This window comes from Balaenoptera musculus, chromosome 8 (genome assembly GCF_009873245.2).
Source record: "Balaenoptera musculus isolate JJ_BM4_2016_0621 chromosome 8, mBalMus1.pri.v3, whole genome shotgun sequence".
In the NCBI taxonomy this organism is placed as follows: domain Eukaryota; kingdom Metazoa; phylum Chordata; class Mammalia; order Artiodactyla; family Balaenopteridae; genus Balaenoptera; species Balaenoptera musculus.
The window spans coordinates 7,823,004-7,847,667 of record NC_045792.1 but is presented as its reverse complement, the minus strand read 5'-3'; the positions used below and the strand labels follow the sequence as shown (position 1 = coordinate 7,847,667).

General features: G+C 43.0%; 1 protein-coding gene across 4 annotated transcripts in view; it reads right to left on the bottom strand.

The window, feature by feature from the left end:
- Window positions 1-9,047: 9,047 nt before the first annotated feature.
- CDON (cell adhesion associated, oncogene regulated) overlaps window positions 9,048-24,664 on the bottom strand; it is a 108,805-nt gene continuing 93,188 nt past the window's right edge. For all 4 annotated transcript variants that reach the window (XM_036860907.1, XM_036860909.1, XM_036860908.1 and 1 more), the window contains 2 exons: window positions 13,502-13,776; window positions 9,048-12,898 (listed from right to left, as the gene is read on the bottom strand). In XM_036860907.1, the coding sequence (XP_036716802.1) occupies window positions 12,735-12,898; window positions 13,502-13,776 (439 nt within the window). In that variant the 3' untranslated portion in view covers window positions 9,048-12,734. The remainder of the gene's footprint in view (window positions 12,899-13,501; window positions 13,777-24,664) is intronic.

Here is a 24,664-nt window from a genome sequence, read left to right as displayed (position 1 = left end):
CATGTGATCACAAATGGCAGGATTTCCTTTTTATGGCTGAATAATATTCCATTGTATATTTATACCACATCTTCTTTATCTTTTTTTTCATCCATTGATGGACACATAGGTTGCTTCCATATCTTGGCTATTGTGAGTGATACTGCAATGAAGATGGGAGTGCAGATACATCTTCGAGATACTGATGTCAATTCCTTTGGAGATATACCCAGATGTGGGATTTATTTTTTTTTAAATAAATATATTTATTTATTTTTGGCTGCTTTGGGTCTTCGTTGCTGCGCGTGGGCTTTCTCTAGTTGCAGCGAGCGGGGCTACTCTTCGTTGCGGTGTGCGGGCTTCAGTAGTTGTGGCACGTGGGCTCAGTAGTTGTGGCTCACAGGCTCAGTAGTTGTGGCGCACGGCCTTTGTTGCTCCTCAGCACGTGGGATCTTCCTGAACCAGGGATCGAACCCGTGTTCCCTGCATTGGCAGGTGGATTCTGAACCACTGCGCTACCAGGGAAGTCTGGGATTTATTTTTAAATAGCCGCAGGGGGCTAGGGACTACCATATTGGACCACATAGCTTAGAATGTTCAAACATCAACTGTCATGACCATTGGTCAAGATGCTGTTGAGAGAGTTTCTACGTTGAGAGTGAGTTGAGACTTAGGTGATCTCTAAGTTATTTTCAATATTTGAGTTTTGATGATTCTGCAGCTCTAGGAAGAGTGGAATTGTGAAGAGATACCTTTTCTTTTTTATTACATTCAGAGGGGTTTTGTGGTACAGGTGAGAGATGAGAGGAAAGAGAAACTGGGCTGAGTTTGGAGCTTGGGGATGGGGAGATGCTCCTGCTGTAGGATACGTCTTTTGGAAGAGGCTTGGAGGCTAGAGAGAGAAGATATGGCCAGAGAAGATAAGCAGTCCAGGGGCCCTTAAAGAATTTATCCAGGCCTGCATCCCTTTCTCCCCTCAGCTTGAGAATACCCGCATCTGCCCCAGGCTGGCTGAAGACTCCCTTGGGCCCTTCTCAGCTCCCCAGGCTCCCGCCCCTCTCACCTCCTGGCTCAGAACAATCTCCCCTTTGATTGCTGGCTCAGACCTTGCTGACAGGTCAGGTCATATGTACCTAATCAGGAGGAGCTGGGGCCTGATGGATGAGAAATGGGGCTTCCCATTTCAATAAAGTTTGTGCAGAATATTGGAAACAGCTGTGGGCCTTGGCGGGCAGTACCAGAGCCTGTGGGGACCTGGTGTTTGGAGGAGGAGGGTTGAGATGGGGGAGCACCAGGGCAAAAGTCTAAAGGGTGCTTTACCACCCAAAGGCTGACAGAGCTAGTGAGCTTAGTTCAGCGCCAGCCTGGAATCCTGGACCTTGAGGAGGGTGAGAGCGCTCTGGAACCAGAGGACACAGATCACGGCCAAGCAGATCTGGACTACCCAACAGATATTTATGTACATCCATTGCCATTTATTTCACAAATACCACACTGATTTCTCTGCAAGTTGCTTTTCTCACATAACCTCGTGAAAATCCTTCTAATTTATTTTTTCTTAAATTGTGGTAAAATACACATAACATAAAATTTACCATCTTAACCATTTCTAAGTGTACCTTTCAATAGTGTTAAGTATTCACATTGCTGTGCATCCGACCTCCAGAACTTTTTCATCTTGCAAAACTGAAACTCTGTACCCCTTAAACAATTGCCCATCCCCGCTTCTACCCCAGCCATGGACAACCACCACCCTTTCTGTTTCTATGAGCGTGACTACTTTAGAGGTATCTAGAGTGGAATCATACAGCATTTGTCTTTGTGTAATTTATTCTTTTGAATAGCTGCATAACATTACAGTATATGGATATATGTGTATCACTCAACCATTACTAGTATGGTGGGAAAACCCACCACATAAAGTGCTATAAAGAATTTTTTCTATGCATAACCTTGCATACTGGAGTTTGCTGGGGTTTTTTTTTCCCCCCTATAGGATAAATTGCCAGACATGACATGACTGGGTCAAAGAGATGCATATTTTTAGTTTTTATATATGTGACCAGATCCCTTTCTCAAAATTCCGTGGTAATTCACATACCTTCCAGCTGTGATTAAGAGTGTTTTCTCTCCCACATCTTCCCCAGCCCTTCCCCTTCCCCTTCCTCATTCTTTTTGTTATTCCAATAAATGAAAAGTGATGTCACACTTTAAAAATTTGCGTCTTCTTGACTATTAATGACTTTGAGCATCTTTCCATAAATGTACTGACATTTTGTTTTGTCCATTTTCGACTAGGTCATTCCTCTTTCTTATTTTGTGTAGGAACTCTTTGTATATTATAGATGTTAACTCTTTATTGGTGATAATTGAAATATTTTCTCCAGTCTATAAATTGTCTTTTGACTTTGTATATGTTACCTTTTATCCTTCTAAAATTTAAACATTAAAAATTTTCCTCTATAGCTTCTGGACTTTCTGCTTTATTTAGAAAAATCTCCTCAAACCCTAGATTGTTTAAATACTCTCCTAATTTTTTCCTCATTAAATTGTTTTAAATATTTAAATTGTTTTAAATATTGTTTAAAATTGTTTTAAATATTTCCTCATGAAATTGTTTAAATATAAAAACCAATATTTAAATTGTTTTAAATGTTTAAATTTAAATACATTTAAATCTTTCATCTATTTGAAACTTGGTTTTCATAACTCATGAGGTAGAGAGCTTAACCTTGTTTTGTCTTTTCAGACAGACAGCCAGTTGTGTCTTTACAATTTATTAAAGAAACTATCCTTTTCCCCTCTGGTTTGAAATACCACCTTTATCATATACTATAATCCATATGTACTGGGATATATTTCTCGACTCATTTCTATTTCTGTCCCCTGGATCTATTTATCTTGTCCTTTACCTTTAATGTGTTATTTGATCACAGAGATTTATAGTTAGTTTTCTTAAGGCCACTTTTACCTAAATATTTCTTCACTGATGTTGTTTTCATCTTTAACATTATACAAATTCCTTCCAGCTGTCAGAGCCTGTGAATGTCAGTAACTCTTCCAGACAAACCAGAGTTAAGTCCAGGGAAGTCCACGTGCCCTTTCAGGAACCAACCAAGGCAGTGGCCAGATAGTGATATTAGATGAGCACCTACTATGTGCTCAGCACCACTCTCTCCGCTAAAGCTGGGGCTGGAAGACCAGAACTTCCCACCCCCCAGTGGCTAATATTTTAAGAGTCTTGCTTCTCAGCTCCATACCCATCCTCTGTCCCCTGCTTTGCAACGCTGACCTTGGGCACTGTGAGCCCCATTTCCGCTTTGCCAATTGTTTCCTCGCAGATTCCCCAGTCGGAGTTGCTAAAGGGAGGTTGCAGGATGGAGGACGAAGGGTGGGCATCTCCTCGTGTCTGTGTGGTCCCCGTAAGCGTCATCTCAACGACACTTCTTCACCCCAGGCCCACCCTGACGCTGCAGCTGAATCCAGTTTGCAGTTTTTCCGACACTCGCAGCTTTATCAGCCACCACCCACCCCCACGTCCCTGCCCCAGAGACCCCTCCCCCAGCTGGCAGGAGCCCCTTCCTCAGAGGTCTGGGCACAAGCCCAGGGGTCCTTGCTTCCTACTCAGAGCCTCCTCCTCAGAGGTCTGGGTCCCAGGCTCTGGGTCCCCCTCCTCGAAATGTCTAAGGTTCAGTGATTCCAGCCTCTTCCTTTGTTTTCCCAGCGCCAGCAGTTGCCACCTCATGACACCTAAACATTCTCTTGTGCTACTTAATTAGCAACTTGATACCCAGTTACCAATTCTTTATAGTAAGTTCTCTTCTCAACTGACTGATGGGCCTCTGTCTCCCGTCTGGACGCTGACTGACACGGGTCAGAAAGAATTGAAGTTTTCTGGGGGCCGAAGGCCTGCTTCTCTTGGCCAGCCTGCAGAGAGTTCCCCTGCCTCCTCCATTCCGAGAATTATTTGGCTGCCGGTTGCCAAGGAGATGGCTGACAATTTCCAGTTGCCAAGCCTCCCACTGGAGCTCTACAGAGACATTCTGGAAACTCCCTCCTCCTTCCAGCTCCCCAGCCAGGGAACTTGGAGAATCAAGCCAGGTTGGGGAGCGGGGGATTGGGAAGGGGGGAGGAGGGAGTAGACCAGGCCTGAAGATGGAGATAGAGGCAAGAGTTTTCCTTGAGCCCTGGCTTCCTCCACAGACCTCGGTGCCTGGCCTGGCTCCTCCTCGGCCCTATCCAGACAGACACCCACTGGGTCCAGCCAAGGCTCAATTCTCCAACCAGGCCCTCAATCACAGAAAGCTGTCCTAACACTGTCACTGCAGACATGATAGAAGCCCCATTGCCAGCTGGAGCAGGGAAGGGCCTGGAACATCTACAGGGGAGGAACCTCAGCCTTGCCCAAGCTTTCCTCTAGTGGAGCAGCATTCAACACGCACTCAAACCTGGTGTCACGGCGCAGGCTCCAGGCTATTTCATAATAGAAACAACAGCAACACTAATGATAACAATAGCAGGGAGGTGGGTGTGACTCTCACTCCACAAACTTATGTGTGCAAGAGTATCTGTTCCTTTATTTCATTAAAATCAAATAAAGTGGACTCCATACTGGAGCCCCTGCCCCTCCCAGGGTCCCACCAGAATCCTGGAGGTTTACGAGTTACCAAAAACGGAGAAGCTTCGAACCTCGGGTCCCTTATGGTTGCTGCTGACCCTGTTGCCCGAGCCTCCAGGGGGCTCTCCACTTCTCTGCCCCCCTGGGTCATGGGCCTGGCCTTCAGATTCATCCTGTCCCAGGGACCCAGGAACCTCTGACCTGTCCCCAGGTCAGGGAAATCTCTTCCTCTTCACTTTAAGTGCCTCCAAATGCTCTTTCCTTTCTCCTGCCCACCACTTCCACTGAGAACACCTAACACGACTTTTCAACGAGTTTAGGCTTTTACAAAAACAGGGAAATGCTAACTTTGGTGTCAAGCAGGTTTTGCATCTGCCCCGTAAAAATCCCTGAACCAATGCGGAGCTAAAGACCTGGCTAAAGCTGCTTCACCGATTTTATTTTCACGGAGGTATTTTAGCGTTCTTGTTTATTTATTTATTTTTGGCTGTGTTGGGTCTTCGTTTCTGTGCGAGGGCTTTCTCTAGTTGCGGCGAGTGGGGGCCACTCTTCATTGCGGTGCGCGGGCCTCTCACTATCGTGGCCTCTCTTGTTGCGGAGCACAGGCTCCAGACGCGCAGGCTCAGTAATTGTGGCTCACGGGCCCAGTTGCTCCGCGGCATGTGGGATCTTCCCAGACCAGGGCTCGAACCCGTGTCCCCTGCATTGGCAGGTGGATTCTTAACCACTGCGCCACCAGGGAAGCCCTCACGGAGGTATTTTAAAGATACCATGACATCTCACCCTTGAATATCTTAGCATTCGTTGAAAAAACAAATAGAAACATTGTCTTACATAAACACAAAACTATTATCACACATAACAAAATTAACAATTTTCTAATAGTAGCCTCCTTTTGTAGGGGAAAAACTGAGACTTGGAGTCAGTCACTTGCTTGCTGTCACCCAGCTAGTGGAACCAGGGTCCGAACGCGGATCTGATTCCAAGGTCTGCTCTCGTTCCACCCCCCACTTCTGTACAGTGGTTTTCATGCTTTTTGCAGACCTCTCCTACTTCACCACGCAGCCAGCTCTTACAGCAACTCAGAGAAGCGGCTGGTGGGCATTACGACCACATTGTTCATCCATCAGGAAACGGAGGCCCAGAGAAACGGGGTGTCCTGCCCACAGCGGCCCAGGAAGGGCTGTTTGTGGAAGGGCACCGAGAGTGGTCGAGCAGATGGAAGGCAGAGCTGGCACAGACACCAGGCCCCGAGGGGGCTCTACCTCTCCCGCCTCCCCTTCCTTCTTCCCCTGCTCTGTTCTCCCTCTCTTCACCCCTCCATCTAGGGCCCCATTCATTTCCTCTCCGGTCTCCAAGGAGCAGTTTACAAAGTGACTAAGCCGCAACCCCTGCTGGACCCTCTGTCCCTCCTTCCCCCATCCCCCCCTCCTCTCAGCCGTGAACGCAGCGGGAGCCGTGTGGACCGCGGAGCCTCTGGCCCATTTCCTCTCCAGCCTTCAGCCCGTCTCCCGCTGGGGTCCCCAGGGGGAGCCTACGGTTGGCCTCCAACAAGGCCCTCGTGGACACACGTGGAAAAGCCATTTATTTCCAGGATCATCTTCTTCCTCTGCTCCAGCCCAGCTGTCCCCATCCTTCCACATTCTGCTCTGCCCAAGGCCTGGGGGGTTCAGAATCAGGCCTGCACGTTGGCTCAGAGAAGCAGAGATGTGAGTGCAAGACAAGAAGAGGCCGGGAATGAGAATCCCCTGGCCCCGAGTTTAACAAGGGTCACAGTCTGGCCGAGGCTGCCCATAGCTCTGCGGAGGGTCCCGGAAAGTGAGGCAGTGGCCGGAAGCCTGGACAGTTGCTGCAGCCACGGCACTCCCTCGTCCAAGGATCGGGGAGCCCCACGGAGCTGCTGCGTCCTCTCAGAGTGCTGCGTTCTGTCCGGCCTTGCTCATGGGCCTGGGTGAGGGCCCAGCAAAGCAGTGGAGTCAACATGCCCTGGTACATGGTGGCCGGGAAATAAATGTTTACTAGACTGATAAACAAAACCCTAACAGTACGTAACTGAGAAAGATTTTGAGTCTTCTTGTCAGAGAGAAGGAACTTAGCGGTTCCATGGACCCCTGGCCAGCTCAGAGGTGACACAGCTTCAGGTGGGTGGGGACAGAATGGAAGGGGCCCAAAGGTGGGGAGCCAAGTGGGGCGTGGGAAATGAAGCCGTCGGGGGAAAGAGCGGAGAGAATTTGAGCGCATTCGTGAAATGCGGACAGCAGTGCTGTCTCCTGGAGGGTGGAAAACACACGGCACACCCAGCACACGCCTGGCAATGGTTGGGAACTCAGATTACCGTCCAGGTAGAGAAGAGGAGGGCTGGACATGCTGTTTCAAATATTGGATGACTTTCATTTGGAAGAGGGATTTGAATAGTTTTGCAAAGTTTCATGGGAGGAACTCAACCCCTAGGATAGATGTGTCAGAAAAGCAGATTCCAGTTCAACCTAAACACAAAGGGGGCAAGAATGAGCATTGACTGAACGTGCACTGTGGACCATGGGCTTAGGAGGTGCTGGATGTGTGCGGCTGCATCTTCTCTGTCCAATACTCTGAAGAGGTCGTTACTATTACGCTCGTTTTAAAGATGAGGACGCTGAGCCTCAGAGCAGGCGCGTTGCTTGCCCAAGGTCGTGCTGCTAGGACACCGCCCACTTAATGCCGGCACCTGGACACGTTCCCCTGTGAGTGGGAAGCTCAAGGGCAGGGTTGCTTGACCCCGTAAGGTGGCCCCATGAGATGTAGACTCCCCTGGGCAAGGAATCTAGGCTCTTCCTTAGTTGTGACCTCTCCCCAATGCTAGATGTCCATCAGGGCTCCAACCCCCAACCCCGGGCATCTAGGGCCACCCCCTTCTGGGTTCCTGAGTCTCGGGGAAGGGAGGGTTATTCTCCCGAGACCTATGCTGGTTGCTCAAGAAACGCACCTCTTCCTTTTCTTCCTACCGGCCTTGGGCGGTTGCTTGTTCCCAGGTGAGTATGGAAGCCCAGTCATCCTGGAGGTCAGGAAGGCTGGGAGAGTGTAATTGTCACTAACTTTACTCTCACACTTCACCCTCAGGGAGCAAAGTCACCAATATCGGGGTTCAAGGGGTGGCCCCGAGGCAATGACAGGTAAGCTCGATTTTATCCCCAAAGCCAGGAAACAGTCCTGAGTTTCATGCGTGATGTTCAGTCTCTCTTGTTCTCTGGGAACAATCTGGGGCACCCCCAGGGCATCTCTCTCTCCTTTGCTTGTGTCTGTTCTTTGTAGGCACTGAACCACCACCCACCACCCCAGGTTCGGATCCTGCACAAGAATCCACGGAGGCTCCAGTAAACGTCACCATCACAGTGACTGCCACACCATGAGGCCTCAAGGGGAAGGTGCCAACACGCTTAGGGGAGAAGGTGGGGATGGGAACATCCCCTCGGTCATACTGAGTGTTAAAGCCAAGGTAGCTAAGACCCCAGCTACCCCTTCCCACTGAATATCCGGCTTTTACAACCAGCACGAGGCTCAACTGCAGGGCCTCTAAATGACTTGATTATGAGACAAGTCCTGGCCCAGCTTGTGGAAGACAGAGGTGGAAAGACGAGGAAGACACACGACTGGGGAGAAGACCAACCGGCTGTCCGAGGGCAAGTGAGAACCACGGTGCTGGGAACAGTGTCTGGTGCCGTAGGAGCGAGCTGCCTGCTTCCACACCAAGTCCGTGAACTGAGAAATCCCTTGATAAATCACACGTGATACTCTCACCAGTGGAGGATTATTCCGATTGCAGCTCCCACAGGGAAAGGCTGACCTGGCTTCAGCTGGGTCCCAGGTTTCCCTACCGGCGGGGAAGCTAGGAGATGGGAAGCAAGATCTGCAGGCGTGTGTGCCCTTCATTCAACTCTAGCAAGAGATGTGCTCGTCTAGTTCTTTCCACATCCCAAGTTCCTTCCCCAAGAACACGAGCTTCTACTGTAGGACCAGCTGAATCAGGGCTGGTAGCAGAGCCAGGTGCCCAGGGCCTTTGTCTCCCTTTCACCTTTCACGTAGGAATAGCACCGAGCCTGTCGTTGTCAAAGGGCCTCACAGTTGCTAGACCCCGGAGTCCGTGCCAACAAGACGGGACAGGGCTCTTGCCACCAGGCTTGGGGAGCTGGCTGAGAGGGGACCCGGGCGAGCCAAAGTCACACTCTGTCAGCCGCCAGCATGACTCACTGACTCCAAGCGTGTGTCTGACATCTGGGTGAAACACAAATGCATGCTTGTTCCACTGCCTGGAAGAGTCAGCAGAGCTGCCTCCGCAGGGGACTCAGATGAGAAGAAACAGCAAGAGAGCCAAGGGATGATCCTGCCAGGAATCAGGAAAGTGGCGCCTGAGAGGAGACGGAAAACTGACAGAAACTAAGCTCTCCTTAGGTTCTCACAGATTCAGACTTTATTAGAAGAGGGGTTTCAAGTTCCCTCACAGCTCTCAGGACAGGGGCTGAGGTTCAAGGAAGGCTCTTTTAAATCTGGGGAATACAACAGAACAAGGCCTCACCCCATGCAAAAGTCCCTCTTGGCTTTCTGGTCTAAGCAGCCCAGACACTTTGAGTTTTTCAGGGCAGTAAAGCAAAGCTGCTTCTTGAGACTAAATTTCGACCCTGGGGTTCATAGGGACATCGCTCTAGGTAAACGGTGAAAATAGGTGAGGTCTCAGAAGGGACCCCTCTTCCTCACTCTCCTCCTGCTGCTTCTCTCCCACTTCTTGCTTCCTTCCAAAGAAATACCGAGTTCCCCTAAGGGAGTCTGCCTGCTTCGACAGAGCTCCTTGGTGCACGTATTTTCCCAGCCTCCCATAAAATACCTGTCCTGGATCTTTTTCCTTCAGGGCCTGGATCTCTGCAGTCAGAACAGAATGGATTAGCTCACTGGGCTCTGGGGTGTGCACAGGGGATTTTCAGGGGAGGACAGGGGTCCAAAAAATGTCAGGCTGAGATGTACACCCACCCCAATCACAGGCTATAAGCAGCTTTACACAAACAGGGAGCAATCAGAGGATCCCCATCTTCACATGCTACTCTACATGAAAGCAGCATTCTCTTTTAATATAAAATCAAATCGACAAAATAAAACCTGTCAAAGCTACATCATTTAAAATATGTACAATTTCAAACATAATATTACCACTTTAAGGAAAATAAAACATACCTTTCAATATGATACAAAAACATGCATCTTAAAAGTCATTGCTTTAAAAGAGAGCAACACAGATGAAATTCAGTTATAAAGTTAACTTCTTGGCAGTACTGTAGCTGGAATGAGATTTGCATCACAATCAGCTTAGTAAGGATGTATTGGTCCTCGAGGACTCATTGAACAAAAACAAAACCCAGAAAGAGATGCTTTTCCTAAAGACCACTTCAGAAGGTTTAAAACATTGCCATTTCACTTACATCTTGTAGAGCACCCATCACCAGACGATCAGTGCATAACCAAAAGAAGGAAAAAAAGGAGCTAGTGAAATTATATAGTAGGAGTGGGGGGAGTTTTATGCTAAAACAAAGACTCACAGCGAAATCTAAGAGGAGAAGGAACAAGAAGAGGCCTGACGGATTACAGGATCACTATTACGCTGAGAGAAGGTCAAATTCCCGTGCGGGGCTGGTAGTGAGGGGGGTCATGGAGAGAAATGAGGGCTCCGGGAAGACCAGGCAATAAGCTCAGAGCTCTGCCCATGGAGGACAGAGGCAGCTTCTCTAGTTGTGGAGTTAGAGCATCCGAGGAATCCCATGGCGGGGCGGACCAGGGCTTACAGAACTGGACCAGCTCCATCAGGAGAGTGAACCACCGCTTTCGGAAAGCAGTATGGAAAAACGGAAGGAGCTCAGATTACAGCTCCAGATAAGTTCAAATGCAGGCTCTGTGGCTCACCTGTGTGACCTGGGGACTTTACCACCTACTTTGTAGATGTGTCTTAACAGTAAGATTTGAGATAGCAGTCACAAGCACCAGCACAGTGCCTGGTACACAGCAGTTACTTCACAAATGTTAGAGCCATCGCCCACGCTGTACTTTCCTCTGACTTCCTGGCAAGTGACATTAGGGTAGGACTGTTTTGGGTGACTGTGCAGGGCTAAAAGTTCAGAACAACTCATGGTTAGAGAGCACTCATAACTCCTAAACATGAAGGCAATTATATATATATTTATATTTATATATCTCAATATATAAAGGCATTTTTTTATAAATAAAATACAATAAAAGGGATAACACTTAAAACAGCGTTACTAATAATATAAATAAAGCAGTCCACAATGAGATTGCCCTAAAGGTAAAGTTGTTTTCTCTTCCTAGTGGACAAATCCCATATTCAAAGTCAATCTTCAAAAGCAGTTTATGACCTAAGGCTCATGCTAATACACCTCTGTTTCCTGAATCAAAATGACTGCCTACAAACATTTACTCCCCAGTTTTCTAAAACTCCCTTTGTGACTGTATTGCCGTAACTTGACTGGCAAACACAGGGTATGTCTTTATGTTCTGTGTGCTAGGACTTTGTCCTTTGCTAGCCACAGAAGTGAGGGTCACAGCTATCCCCCTCCAAAGCTAACTGCGTCTGAGCAACATGAAGAATAAATCCAGTATACTGCAGGCATGGACGTCTGGAATGGAGAACTTGACTCTGCAGCATCCCTGATACCCGACTATGAAATTATATCCACTACATTCTACTCAAAGTGATCCTTGCATAGTGACCCAGCTCACAACGCACATTCCACTAACAGTTCTATTTATAAAGTATATAGACATATGTAAGGGGATATTGATGCATTTATATAGAAAGTCGATTAGTACAGTATTCTAGTCTATTTCACTGCAATTGTTGGGAAACTGTAAAATTTTTCCACTTGTGCTGGAATTGCTTGACTCTTAGGTAGAATCTGTTTCTTCCCCAAAGGGATGCACAATCCAGAAAAGAGCAGTGATCTATGAAGCTTGACTCAAGCTATTAAATACACTTAGAGTGTTGTTTTGTTTTGTTTTAGATGTGGAGAAGAAAAGCCTTCCAACGGCAGCTGCAAATGTCCTTGTCACTCAGAGGCAGCAATAATTGTGATGTATGAGCTCTGCTAATCAAAGCTTTAGGTGCCTGTTACAACGATGACATTCAGAAAAAACGTCTGGAAACTTCAAACCTCCAGATTCTTTTCTGACACTCCCATCTTCCAGGTATTGCCCAAGCTGGAAATCAAAAAATATCGATTTTCAGGGGCTGTGGCACCATGACACATCCTATACTAATGGGAGAGCTTCTGCCGAGATAGTCCCCCTGGAACCTTCCCTTTTTTCTTAAAATGCAGACCTTTCTCTTCCAGTCACTACTTGAAAGTCTTATTTTGCTCTTACTCTTAGAAACAGTCAAAAAGAGCCCCATGGTGACCATGTTATAAACAAACGCAATTTTAAATTTTAGTAGGCATTCTTTTTCTCTCTGGCCTTGGCTCCCTTTCTGCCTTCTGCAATAACCCAACCAGACTTAACCACCACCATGTCCATGACACTCTTTGTGATTAGTGCCTAGAAAGCTGGACATAACTTGTGCCCATGTGCAGACAGTCTACAGGTCAACTATCACTTCTGTGGAAGGCACTCATCAAATTCACAAGACATCTGCTATTACAAACATCAGGCTATAACTGTGGTTGACTACAAATGTTCTCAGAAAGTCTGATGACATGATAGTGAAAGACAGCTTTCCATCTGAAAAGTTCCAACGGCCTGTGCAATTCTCTCTTAGCTGAGTCAGCCAATAGGTGGGATCCTTGTAGGAGGGGCTCTTACTGTCGCTGAGGCTCTTGGACAACGTGGAATGATTCCACTGTTCTCATATGATTGAAAACTATGCCAAACCAGGTTGTTTACTACTGAGGGGGGAGGAAGAAATAGGGAGGGAAACTTTTAAGGCATAAATAATATAAAAGGGCACACATTTTAAGATACATTCATATGACATTACTACTACAAAAAATAAATAACGATTTTTCTCTGAATTGAATTAATGTCCTTCACACAGTCCATCCCCAGGCCTGTTTTGTGCAGTTACTGGCTTGAAGTGGAAACATGACGAGGCACTGCCACATCCTCAGGTTTCCTGGGATTGCTGAAGGACCCCTGAAGGGCTGTCTACAGGAATGCCAGGAGGAGACCATGGTGTCTTTTCAGTGCAGTCCTTTGAAACAGGTGGCAAAATAAGAGGATTCCAACTTAAAATTTTGTTCTCTGCTTCTGAAGGCACACAGCTGTCTCCTGAAAAACAAAGGTTTGGAAGCATTATGAAATGATAAAGGCTGATTTTTATCAAAGCAGTCTACAGTCATTACCTTGAGCAATAAAGAAAGAATCAAGAGCAAAATCAGAGCCCAGTTACATTTAGTTTGAATGTGAGGGAGACAGTAGGTTTAAAAGGTTTAAAATAAAGTTGAGCTCTCACGAACAGTTATACAATTCATCTCAGGGTTAAAGGAAACCCCTTAAAAGCCCCCAAATTACCATCTTAAAGAAAGGCTGCAACTCCAGAATCAATTCAAATGAAAAAGCTCAGGATCACAAAATGCATCCTTCTAGCAAGTCTACTTTCAGGTACAAACTGAATCAAAGCCTATTTAGATTTATTTTCCAAAATGTTCTCAGGATGAACAACCTGAGATGAATGGTGTGCATAACAGAATTTCAAAGAACTCTTTATCGAGTCAACTTTTTTTTAAGTATCCAATACCCCCCGACCCAATATCTAAGAAATACGTGAGTTGATCACAGAGAGAACATTCTGAAAGCATCACCTTTCCTGATACAGTTCTTAGTTAACTGAAGACTGTCTAGAAACTTAAGATTTATAATGTCTTGCTGTACCTCTGTTGAACTCTGCTGCAGCTTCCACACCATCAGAGTTGGTCTCACTTCTTTTGTCTTGACAGCAAATGTGCTGAGCAGGTCTTCGTGCCTTGTCATCTCTGACGCGCTCCTCAGGTGACTGACCACAGTCGGGGACTGTGGAAGCCAGACATACAGGCATCTTCATGTGAATGAGGGGCTTCATTTCCAAACCATCCTGAGGATAAGGTGCTACCACTGGGACCACAGGAAGGGGGCTGCTGCCCAAAGTGCTGCTGGTTTTGGTGAAACACCTACGAAGGGGAAACCAACAGAAATAGAATTGTACCTAGAGGGATCAGTAATTAAAAGTCACTCATTCTGAAATATCGTTTGGTATTTCGTATTCACAGATTCTTAAGAAAGATTGATGCTTAGAAATAACTAAATGATTCACTATGATTTGAAAAATCAAAAATTAGAGTTGAAGTGAAATACAACGGGAGAATGCATCAAAAAGCAAACCAATTAAGAATGGAACTGTATATGATGACCTATCCCATGTTTCCTTTGCCTTAGTCCACTGTCAGAAGTTGTCTTCATAATTAAATAGCTCCAGAATATAGCACACAGACAGAAAAGGCCATCCACACTGGAAGGAATGAAAGAAAAAAAGAGGAAGAGGACAGAAAGCTAACAAACTTATGGCCACATGAGAGAAGTGACCTTATGAAAGCCAACGAAAACACACTGTTTTGAAATCAGATATGTTCCCTCTCACTCTTGGAAAAAAACACTACAAGAACTAGACACTCAAAATCCAGGTTTTATTTTTCCATTTTTTTCTTTGCAGAATTAATTGCTAGAATTTATTAGTACTGAGCATTCACTTCATTTCTGCCCTACTTTTATTTCTTGCCTTCATCCAAGATATGTGTTTTCTCTACTTTTTTTCCTTCCTGTTCTTCAGATTGGATAATTTCTATTGATCTTCCAGTTCATTGACTCTTGCTTCCATTTTCTCCAATCTGATTTTAAGCCCAATCAGTAAATTTTCCATTCCAGTTATTTATACTTTTCAGCTTTGGAATTTCCATTTGATCTTTTTAATTGTTTCTATTTCTCAGATGAAGTTCCCCATGTGAATTCATTGTGTGTATATCTTCAAGTCCTTGAGCATATTTGTAACAGCTGCTTTAAAGTCATTGTCTACTCGTTGTGATATCTGGATCATCTCAGAGTCTGTTTCTACTGACTATGTTTTTCCCTTGAGTAAGTATCACATTTTCCTATTTCTTTACATGTATAGTAATTTTTTTTTACTGGATTTTTCCCTCTGATTTTCTGGTTGTTCTGTTGGCCTCAAACTCCATCCTTCAACACCTTCAGTTTGTGTTCTTGACCCAAGACTGGAGAATGCCCTCAGGCAAAAACCCATAAACAAATGTCACCCATTGTCTTTCAAGGTTAGATTTATTCAGTTTCTGCCTGTTTCTGGTTACTCTACAATACTTTCAGATTGTCCAATTTCATCATTATTTCCTGTGGATGATCAAGCTAGTCCATCATTAACAGAAACTGGAATCTAAGAAGTATTTACATATAAAATAAAAATATTTTTTATTTATAAAATTAGGAGTGAGAAAAGTCTGGAGAAGACATTTCATTTGGCTTTGATCTGGGTTTGTTAGGTAGGAAACACACAGGACTGACCAGTAGTATAATGGAGCTAGGCATGTTAGGAAATAAAGATAAGAATTCTTTGGACTTCCATCCTTTTAACATGGGATGGTATGTTTCTGGAGCGTAAGAAAATCAGTAAAAGGAAGTCCATGCAACTGTTACCAGCATTTCTGTTGGTTCAAGTTATTAGAAATACCAAATCCTAAGCATGAAGACTCGGAACCTGAAAGAGAATAAGACATCTGTCAGGAAACCAAATCCTTAATTTAAATAAGTCCAACTTTAATTTCAAATAGAGAAATATATTCACTATACACTTAGTAGAATTCAGATACCAGTCACCTGGCATGAAAGCAAAGTATGTCTGTCAGGTATTCATCTGCACAGAATAATTTGACTACAGCGTTATCTGATATGACTGTAATTTTAACTTTTAATAATACAGGAAAGATATATACCTGATTGAAAGAAAATCTGTGTTCCCATGCAAGTGTTAAGGCAGTCAAACGTGGAGGGAGCACTGGTGTGGAAGAAAGTTTGTTGGCGTCAGAATCAAAGCCCTGCACTGGACAGATCACGACTCCAGGAGAGCGTGGCATTCCTTATTGGTCTGCTATACATTTTATTCAACTCTGAACTTAAAATTTCTTTCCGGGGCGCTGACGAGGGTGAACACGAATCTCTTGACATACATTTAAAAATGTCCATGTTATCAGTCTCTTTTTTCATTAGTCTCTTCCACTGTCTCAATACCCAGGGAACCTGAAAATCCCCCTGAATGTATTCAATTCATGAGAATCCACAGACTCTTAACAGGGTAACTCACCCAAAATGTGGGGCAAGTCCAGGGGAAAAATCTTCTTGTTTTTATTGTTTTTTGTTTTTTTCTTTTTTGGCCGGGCCGCATGGCTTACAGGATCTTAGTTCCCCGACCAGGGATTGAAGCCGGGGCCACGGCAGTGAAAGCGCTGAGTCCTAACCACTGGAGCGCCAGGGAACTCCTGGAGAAATCTTTTTGCATTCAAACTACTACTAATGAGAATTTAATAGATATGATATATCTACAAATAACGTTACTTAGAAGAACCCTTTATTCTAAAACCATTTGCTGATACTTTCTAAATGTCAGACACTGTGGTAGACACTGGAAGTATAAAGATAAATACAACAGGTTCCAGCTCTCAGTCTAGCAGAGGAGAAAAAGTAAACAAATGGTTACAATATAATGTAGTAAGTGTAATTAATATAAGAAGGTATAAAAGACACTGGGAGCACTCAACTTTGAGATGGGTTATAGATGTATAGCTGATGAGAACAGGGTACTTCCCACATTCCAGCTAGAGACCAGTGTGTATTCTTCCATGCTATTTCAGACTCAAGTGTCTTATAATTGAGGAAATTGCATTAGATGGCAATTGTGGATTTAGAGAGTAAGAAAGATTCTGATTTCAAAAAACCATAAATATCTCTGGTCAGGGGAATCTATATGGCTACCATGATTCGCTGGAAATCATTCTTAAAAATTAAGTTCCTGGCTTCTGGCTATGGCTGATTAGTTTATATCAGAACAACTCTCCTGCCAAAAGCAACCTGGCAACTAAAAAAGATGGAGAAATTTTAGTTTAAATCTGTCAAAATCATCAGAGAGCTACTCCAGCACTTAAGTGGCTGAGATTCCAGAAAGAAGGTAAATGTGAGTTTCAGCGCCACTTTTCCTCATGAGGCATCTTCCCAGTTCAGTGCAGGATGAAACACTAAGACGTCAAGCAGGAAGTGGCTACGGAGCTGAGCAGAACTTCTGGCAGTTTCCTGGGGCTGGGAAGACAGAAATTGGAGTTCAGAGCCTACCAAAGAGAAAAGGCCCAGTAAACACCCGAGGCTTTTCACTCGGACTCTTGAAGGGTTACATTGTAAAAATAACAGTGAAGCAGGAATAGACAAGGCTTTTAAAAAGACTGAAACTCAGCATTAATTAGGTTAAAATGATCTGCCCCTTGCCTAACTGCCTGCCAAAAGCAAAACTAAATCCTTTCTGGGTCAAGAAAACATCTTCCAGAGCCTCTATGAGTTTTTATATGCAATGTCCAGAATTCAATAAAAAATTACCTGGCATTTCTGGAGACAGAAACAAGAGAAAACTAAGTGATGCAGATATTGAGTTAGGAGACAAAGATTTTAAAAGAACTGGATGAACATATTCAAGAAAACAGGTGACAAGATGGAGAATTTTAACAGAGACTTAGAATCTAATAATAATTATTATTTGGAATTTCTAAACTAAAAAGTAGAATACCTAAACGAAGAACTCAATTCATGGAGTTAAGACCAAATTGAACACAGATGACTAGAGGTTTACTGAACATGAAGCGTGTCTCTGCACGGTCCTCAGACTGAAGCACAGACACAAAAGGATGGAAACTATAGAAAGAAGCTTAAGAGGCACACGAGGCATAGAAAAAAGCTCAAAAATATATGCAGGCACACCTCATTTTATTATGCTTCACTTTATTACACTTCGCAGATAACGCGTTTTATACACACTGAAGGTTTGTGGCAACCCTGCGTCAAGCAAGTTGATCAGCGCCATTTTTCCAACAGCGTTTGCTCCCTTCTGTCTCTGTGATACATTTTGGTTAACTCTCGAAATATTTCAAACTTTTTCATTATTAGTATATTTGTTATGGTGATCTGTGATCAGTGACCCTTGACTGTAGTTGTTTTGAGGTGCCACAAACACTGTTGTCTTATTTTAAGAAACTGCCACAGTCATTCCAGCCTTCAGCAACCAGCACCCTGATCAGTCAACAGCCATCAACATCGAGGCAGGACCCTCCCCCAGTGAAACGATTAAGACTCACTGAAGGCTCAGGTGATGGTGAGCATTTTTTTAAGGAATAAAGTATTTTTAAATTAAGGTATGTACATTTTTTTGGACATAATCAAAAAATTCATGTGACTCACTTTATTGCAATATTCAATTTATTGCAGTGGTCTGGAACCAAACCCTCGATATCTCCAAGGTGTGCCTGTAAAGGTGGAATCTCTCTGAAGGACAGAAAAGAGAGAATGGGATAAAAGCTATATATGGAGAGATAAAGGCTAAGAATTTTCTAAAACTGATGAAAGTTCAAGCCACAGATTTAAGAAGTTCTATGAACCCCAAGCAGAATAAATACAAAGAAAATTATACTTTCAAATGTGAATAATTAAACTGCTGGAAGCAAAAATACAAAGTGAAAATCATAAAAGCAGCCAGAAGAAAAAGACATTATCACCTTGAAAGGGAACAACAGCTGTATAGATGATTCTTCAGTAGAAACAATAGGAGCAACAAAATAATGGAATGACATTGTTAAAGCACAAAAAGAAAGTAACTGCCAACCTAGAATTTAATGAACAGTAATAAATACCCTTTGAAAAGGAAGATGAATTGAAGACATTTCCAGACAAAAAATCTGGGAGAATATGTAACCCTCAGACCTGTACTACAAGAAATACTATAGGGAATTCTTCAAGTTGAGGGAAAATGAGTACCAGCAGACAACAGGAAGAAATACAGAAAAATCTACAAACAATAAACGAGGGATAGGGTGTGGAGAAAAGGGAACCCTCCTACACTGTTGGTGGGAATGTAAATTGGTGCAGCCACTGTGGAGAACAGTATGGAGGTTCCTTAAAAAACTAAAAATAGAGCTACCATATGATCCAGCAATCCCACTCCTGGCCATATACCTGGAGAAAACCATAATTCAAAAAGACACATGCACCTCAGTGTCTATTGCAGCACTACGTACAATTGTCAGGACATGGAAGCAACCTAAATGTCCATCGACAGATGAATGGATACAGAAGATGTGGTACATGTATACAATGGAATATTACTCAGCCATTAAAAAAAAGAATGAAATAATGCCATTTGTAGTGACATAGATGGACCTAGAGATCATCATATTGAGTGAAGTAAGTCAGACAGAGAAAGACAAATATCATATGACATTGCTTATATATGGAATCTAAAAAAACGGTACAAATGAACTTATTTACAAAACAGAAATAGAGTCACAGATGTAGAAGACAAACTTACGGTTATCAAGGGGGGAAGGGGGGTTGGGATAAATTGGGAGATTGGGACTGAAATATATACACTACACTATATAAAATATATAACTAATAAGAACCTACTGTATAGCACGGGGAACTCTACTCAATACTCTGTTATGACCTATATGGGAAAAGAATCTAAAAAAGAGTGGTTATATGTACATGTATAACTGATTCACTTTGCTGTACACCTGAAACTAATACAACATTGTAAATCAACTATACTCCAATAAAAACTGGTTAAAAAAATAAAGAAGGGATGAATAGCAACAAAGGTAATGTTGGGAATTGTGACTAAATATCAACTGCAAAAAACAGTAACTGTATTGTCTTAAAGGATTTTAAATATTTATAGAATTAAACCACATGACAAAAATAACAAAACACTGGGGAAGGAACTGGAGTTAAAATGTTCTAAAGTATTTTATTGTCTAGGAAGTAATAAAAGTACTAATGCATGTTAGACTCTAATTAAGATCATAATGTCCAGCACCAAGCACACAGTAAATGGCACATCGTATGATCTCAAAAATGGTGACTAAATAAATAATAAACATTAGAACATCAGACTTTTTAAATAACCTTTTCTGTAAGCAAGTAAATTTATTATCAAGGAGCAACAATTAAACTAATTGGTCAAGATACCTTATAACAGACCATACCTAAAACTAAGAATACACGTAGATTAAAGTGAGAATGAACCACGGGACTTCCCTGGCGGTCCAGTGGTTAAGACTCCATGCTTCCACTGCAGGGGACACAGGTTCGATCCCTGGTCAGGGAACTAAGATCCCGCATGCCGCTCGGCACGGCCAAAAAAATAAAGTGAGAATGAACCACACACTTACCCCTTAAGATTTTTGTACCACAATAGTAGTTATCTCTGTCCTTGTTCAATACTAGCTCTGTTGTTCGGTTTTTCTTCTACCTCTTGGCTTCAAAGTTCTCTGACTTAAAATTCAGTCTTCTGGAGGACGGGCAATGCCTGTCCTAGGTGGCAGAGAAAGCTCTTAGTGAGACAATGGAGCACAGTCAGGCACTTAATGAGATCCCCAATCATGATGTAAAACAAACTAAGTGAGCTTCTGGCTTGATGATGTTCCATTTCTCTGCAGGAATCTGGAAGTAATACAAAGGTGCTAGAAACCTGAAAGACAAAAGAGGATCAGGTCAGAAAGAGAAGTTTTCATTTAAAGAAGTAAAGTTAAGGTGTAGGAAAAAAATATACTTGCCAGAATTTGAAACACCAGGGCAGTTCCCTAAACACAAGATATTATAAGTTAATAATTGGCTTATATAGATCTAATATGAATTTAATTTCATAATGCTGACTTAAAATAATGAAGACTCACCAGATAATAAGATGCCTTAAGTTCTTCTGTTGTTTTGTTCATTTTAGTTTCTTTTCTGTCCTGCTCATTTCTTTAATTTAAAGCAAAGGACAAGATTTTTAAAGGAAATCTAAGGGCAGTCTAACAGTTTGAGTGTAGAGCACTTTCGTGAAAAAGAAGGTGAACTACATGGATGGGACAGGACCGAGGGATGGTCAGGACAGAAGAGCCAGGGCCAACTACAATGGATGGTAATTAGAGAGCTGATACTGTCAACTGGTTTTATGTGCTGGGAGTTAACAAGCAGAATACACATATGTTTTAAAAGAAATTACAGACATTTAGCAAGAGAAAAGTGCAATTTCCTATTACATATTCTTTAGCAGCTATTTTTCAGGTAAGTGATATAGAAAATCACAGCAGTGCATACTTTTATTCCGAACTGTGACTCTCAATTAACAGGGTGGTGCTGGTAGTAACATCGTCATTTGAGTTAGACTGTTAACGTGATTATAACCCAAATTTCAACATGATAAACCAAACTGATTTAAAATTTTCTAGTACACCGAACCCTAACTCATAATCACCAGTAATTAACCACGTAGATAACCAAATATAAAAAATTCAGTCACCTTACTTTTAGTTCATTTCTGGATGTCTACATGTGTTGACATAAAAATGGCCTCAACTTGGGGGTTACATGCTAAGATATAAGCACAGAGGACATAGTCGATAAAAAAGGAATATAATACCTGTTCTGAATATAATTAGGCATATAACATGTGAAACAATTCTTTTACTGATAATGCTTTAATTAAAATTTCTTTTTTTTAAAAAACCTGTGGCTTTATTTATTTATTTATTTTTGCCTTGCTGCATGGCATGCGGGATCTTAATTCCCTGACCAGGGATCGAACCCATGCCCCCTGCAGTGGAAGCACAGAGTCTTAACCACTGGACTGCCAGGGAAGTCCCTAAAGTTTCTAAAGCAATCAGATAATCACAAAAATAATACCTGTATATACGTAAATGTAAGAGACCCAAATCTATAACAAGTGAGAGAGAGAAAATGGCAAATGTCTGTGTCTGCAAATGTATCACATTCATTAAGATGCTCTTATAATGCACATCTTACAGTTTACACGATACAAAGAGCTTGTAATTTTACTATCTTAGGCTTCTCAAACAATCTTTCAACTGCAGTTATTATTGGCTTAAAGTGGGGTGAAAGTTTTCACTGAGTTGTCTCTGGCTCAATGAAACGACTTTTCCTAATTTTAAAGCATTGAGTAAATAGAACTCTGTGCATCTTGCCACATACAAAAATCTGTGCTGTTTTGCAAGAATTCAGGCAGTCTGGGACCTGTTAGTTTATTACTAAGATATCTTTCAGTAAACAGGAGAGGCCTGTCTGACCAAGCTATAAGATAGGAGAATGACTATTATAGTGGCATAAAAATAAAATATTCTTTCACCAACAGTCTGAATAGCACAGACTAGGAAATAAGAAATTGGAATAGTAGCATAGGATTGTTCTTGAAAGAATACATTGCTTTAGTATTTGACTAAACATATTTTGGACATTCCAGTAAAACTACATAGCACCTCCAAAATATTTTGCAGAGAAGTATCCCATTTCTGATTACACAGCTGAATATTTGTTAAGCATGATTATGTGCAGAATAACTCTGATTAGATAATTATATACATTTTGCCTTAAGTTTCCTCTTTTGATTATCCCTGGAGGGCAGGGACTAACTACCCATGAACCTCTTGGATGTGTGATACTTATTTTCATGAATGTGTTTCATGAACATCTTCTGAAACAGTTTCATCTTGGTGGTGGTTTGTTTTAATATTCAGCTCACCCCTGCTGTTTCCTCTTGCCCCTGTGTCTGTCATTTTGCTGACTTAGCCCTTATTTTGGGGAAGTCATCAGTAACTGTGCAACAAAACCCTGATGACATTCCTCCAGGGCCCATAAAGATTCTCCATTCTCACCGTACACTCTTTGTTGGATGCTGCAGTGACCCAAGCCTTGCAGTGGGAATTTCCTTTTGGGAATTAGTTTCTTGGTGACTGTCACCCAACAACATGTTGGGTGACTATAAATGACTGAGTGCATTACTGAACATGGCAAGTTCACACACACACACACACACACACACACACACACAATCCTACAAATAAAAGACCGAAAGTACTAGTCTAACCACGTGACTCCCTGACAACAGGATTGGGTCTCCACATCAAAAGTAGGAGATATGTAAATCAAAAGGAAGGTACTGATCAATTAAAGAGATCAGACACAGTTCTTTCAACATTCTTCTCAGGGAATCAGGCTGATTACCATAGGTGGAAGAGAATCCAAAGCTTAGGCTTTGTGGTGTTTCCTTCCTTTGGTTTTATGGCTAGTTCTGAAGTAGCTGAGTGGACAGGGATAGATGGTTTAGTCGTAACAAATTAACCTGCTGCAGGGAAGAGTCTAGGTGCCCTGGATAAGCAGTTGTTTTCATACTCAACAAACCAACTGGGTAGACCAAACTCGAGGTCTGAAAGAACTACTACTATAGTGAAATGTTTTCATATTCATCTCTAGACACTATTTTTACCTGAGTATATCTGACAGCAGTGGAAGGTTTCAAGTTGGTGAAAGAGCACCCCCAAACCCAACAATACACAGACTTTTAAGGTGATCATTATGTAAAAACTTGGAGGTCATTTATAATATCTATGTGTTATAAAGCACTATTCCGAATAGCCTTTATTTCTCCTCTTGACCATCAGCCAGGTATAGATAGTACTTTTTTTCCCAGATGGATTATATACATTTTTCCAAGCTGATTTTTACTTGGCTACTTCCTGCCCATTTCCAATCTCTCTAGGACCCTTAAAGTTAATTTTTTATTCCCTCCTGATGGGACCTCTCAGTTTGTTCATCTGTGAATTTCATCAGTGTCCTCTCTACTCTCTTACAAATTATCAAGACTGATGGTAAACAGACCAGATTTAATGTCAATCCCTTCCCATTAAACTAGCCAAGCAACTGACAAACCCCATTTGATTACATATCCAGAACTGCACTACTGCTTTTTGAATTGAGGAGAGGAGGTGGGTAGAAAGCTATTGATTTATTTGATTAAAATCTGTTTAACTCTTGCAGTGCCCAAATTGCACAAGACTCTCAGTTGAGTCTTTTGTGTAGGGGGCTGGCTCCCTGAAAAGCCTCATTAAATATGCTTCTTTCCAGCTGTTCATAGGGAGCTATTACATGCTACTCTCAAACCTGAAAAGCTCACGTGGACTGAGCCCAGTGAGGCAGGCAGTCTTCTACAAATGCCACAAGAGCCCTAGAAGCAAATAAAACTCCACAGATTGCTGGAGTGCACACGCCCCTCTTATCTGTTGTCAAATCTGCATGTCAATATGCCAGTTTAGACAAGAAAAGCAAACTTTTCTATGACTAAAATAGAAGGATGATAAAAGGGACCTAAGGTTGGCAATGAAAAAAAAAAAAAATCTGCATGTCAATGTGCCAGTTTAGACAAGAAAAGCAAACTTTTCTATGACTAAAATAGAAGGATGATAAAAGGGGCCTCAGGTTGGCAATGACTTGCTTCTTAAAAGACCACTCTAAGAAATACATTCAAGTTTAAACCTAAGAAGGCAGAAAAAAACAAACTGGGGTGGCGGGACACAGTGCAGGCAAGATTCCACGTGGAAAGGCCTTCGTCAGTTCTCAGGCACCTGTGGACTAAGACAGCTGCCCTGGGTCAAGGTGAGTTTGATGAGGCACCCCCGGGGTCTGAGGGGATGAGTCCCAGGTGTGTGAGGGGTAGACAGGTATAAGCTCTTTCCTGCAGTGTTTCCTCGTTCAGTGACGGCATCCAATTACCTGGACACCATCCTTGACACCTCCCCCTCTGCTGCCTCCTCACACAATTACTCATGTCTTTTTTAAACACTGCACCTCCTAAATCTCTCCAACCCACATACTTCTCTCTGTATCTACTGTAGCTATCTTACTGCACTATTTCTCGTCTGGACTACTGCCACAGCCATCCAACTGGTCCCCTGTATCCCCTCC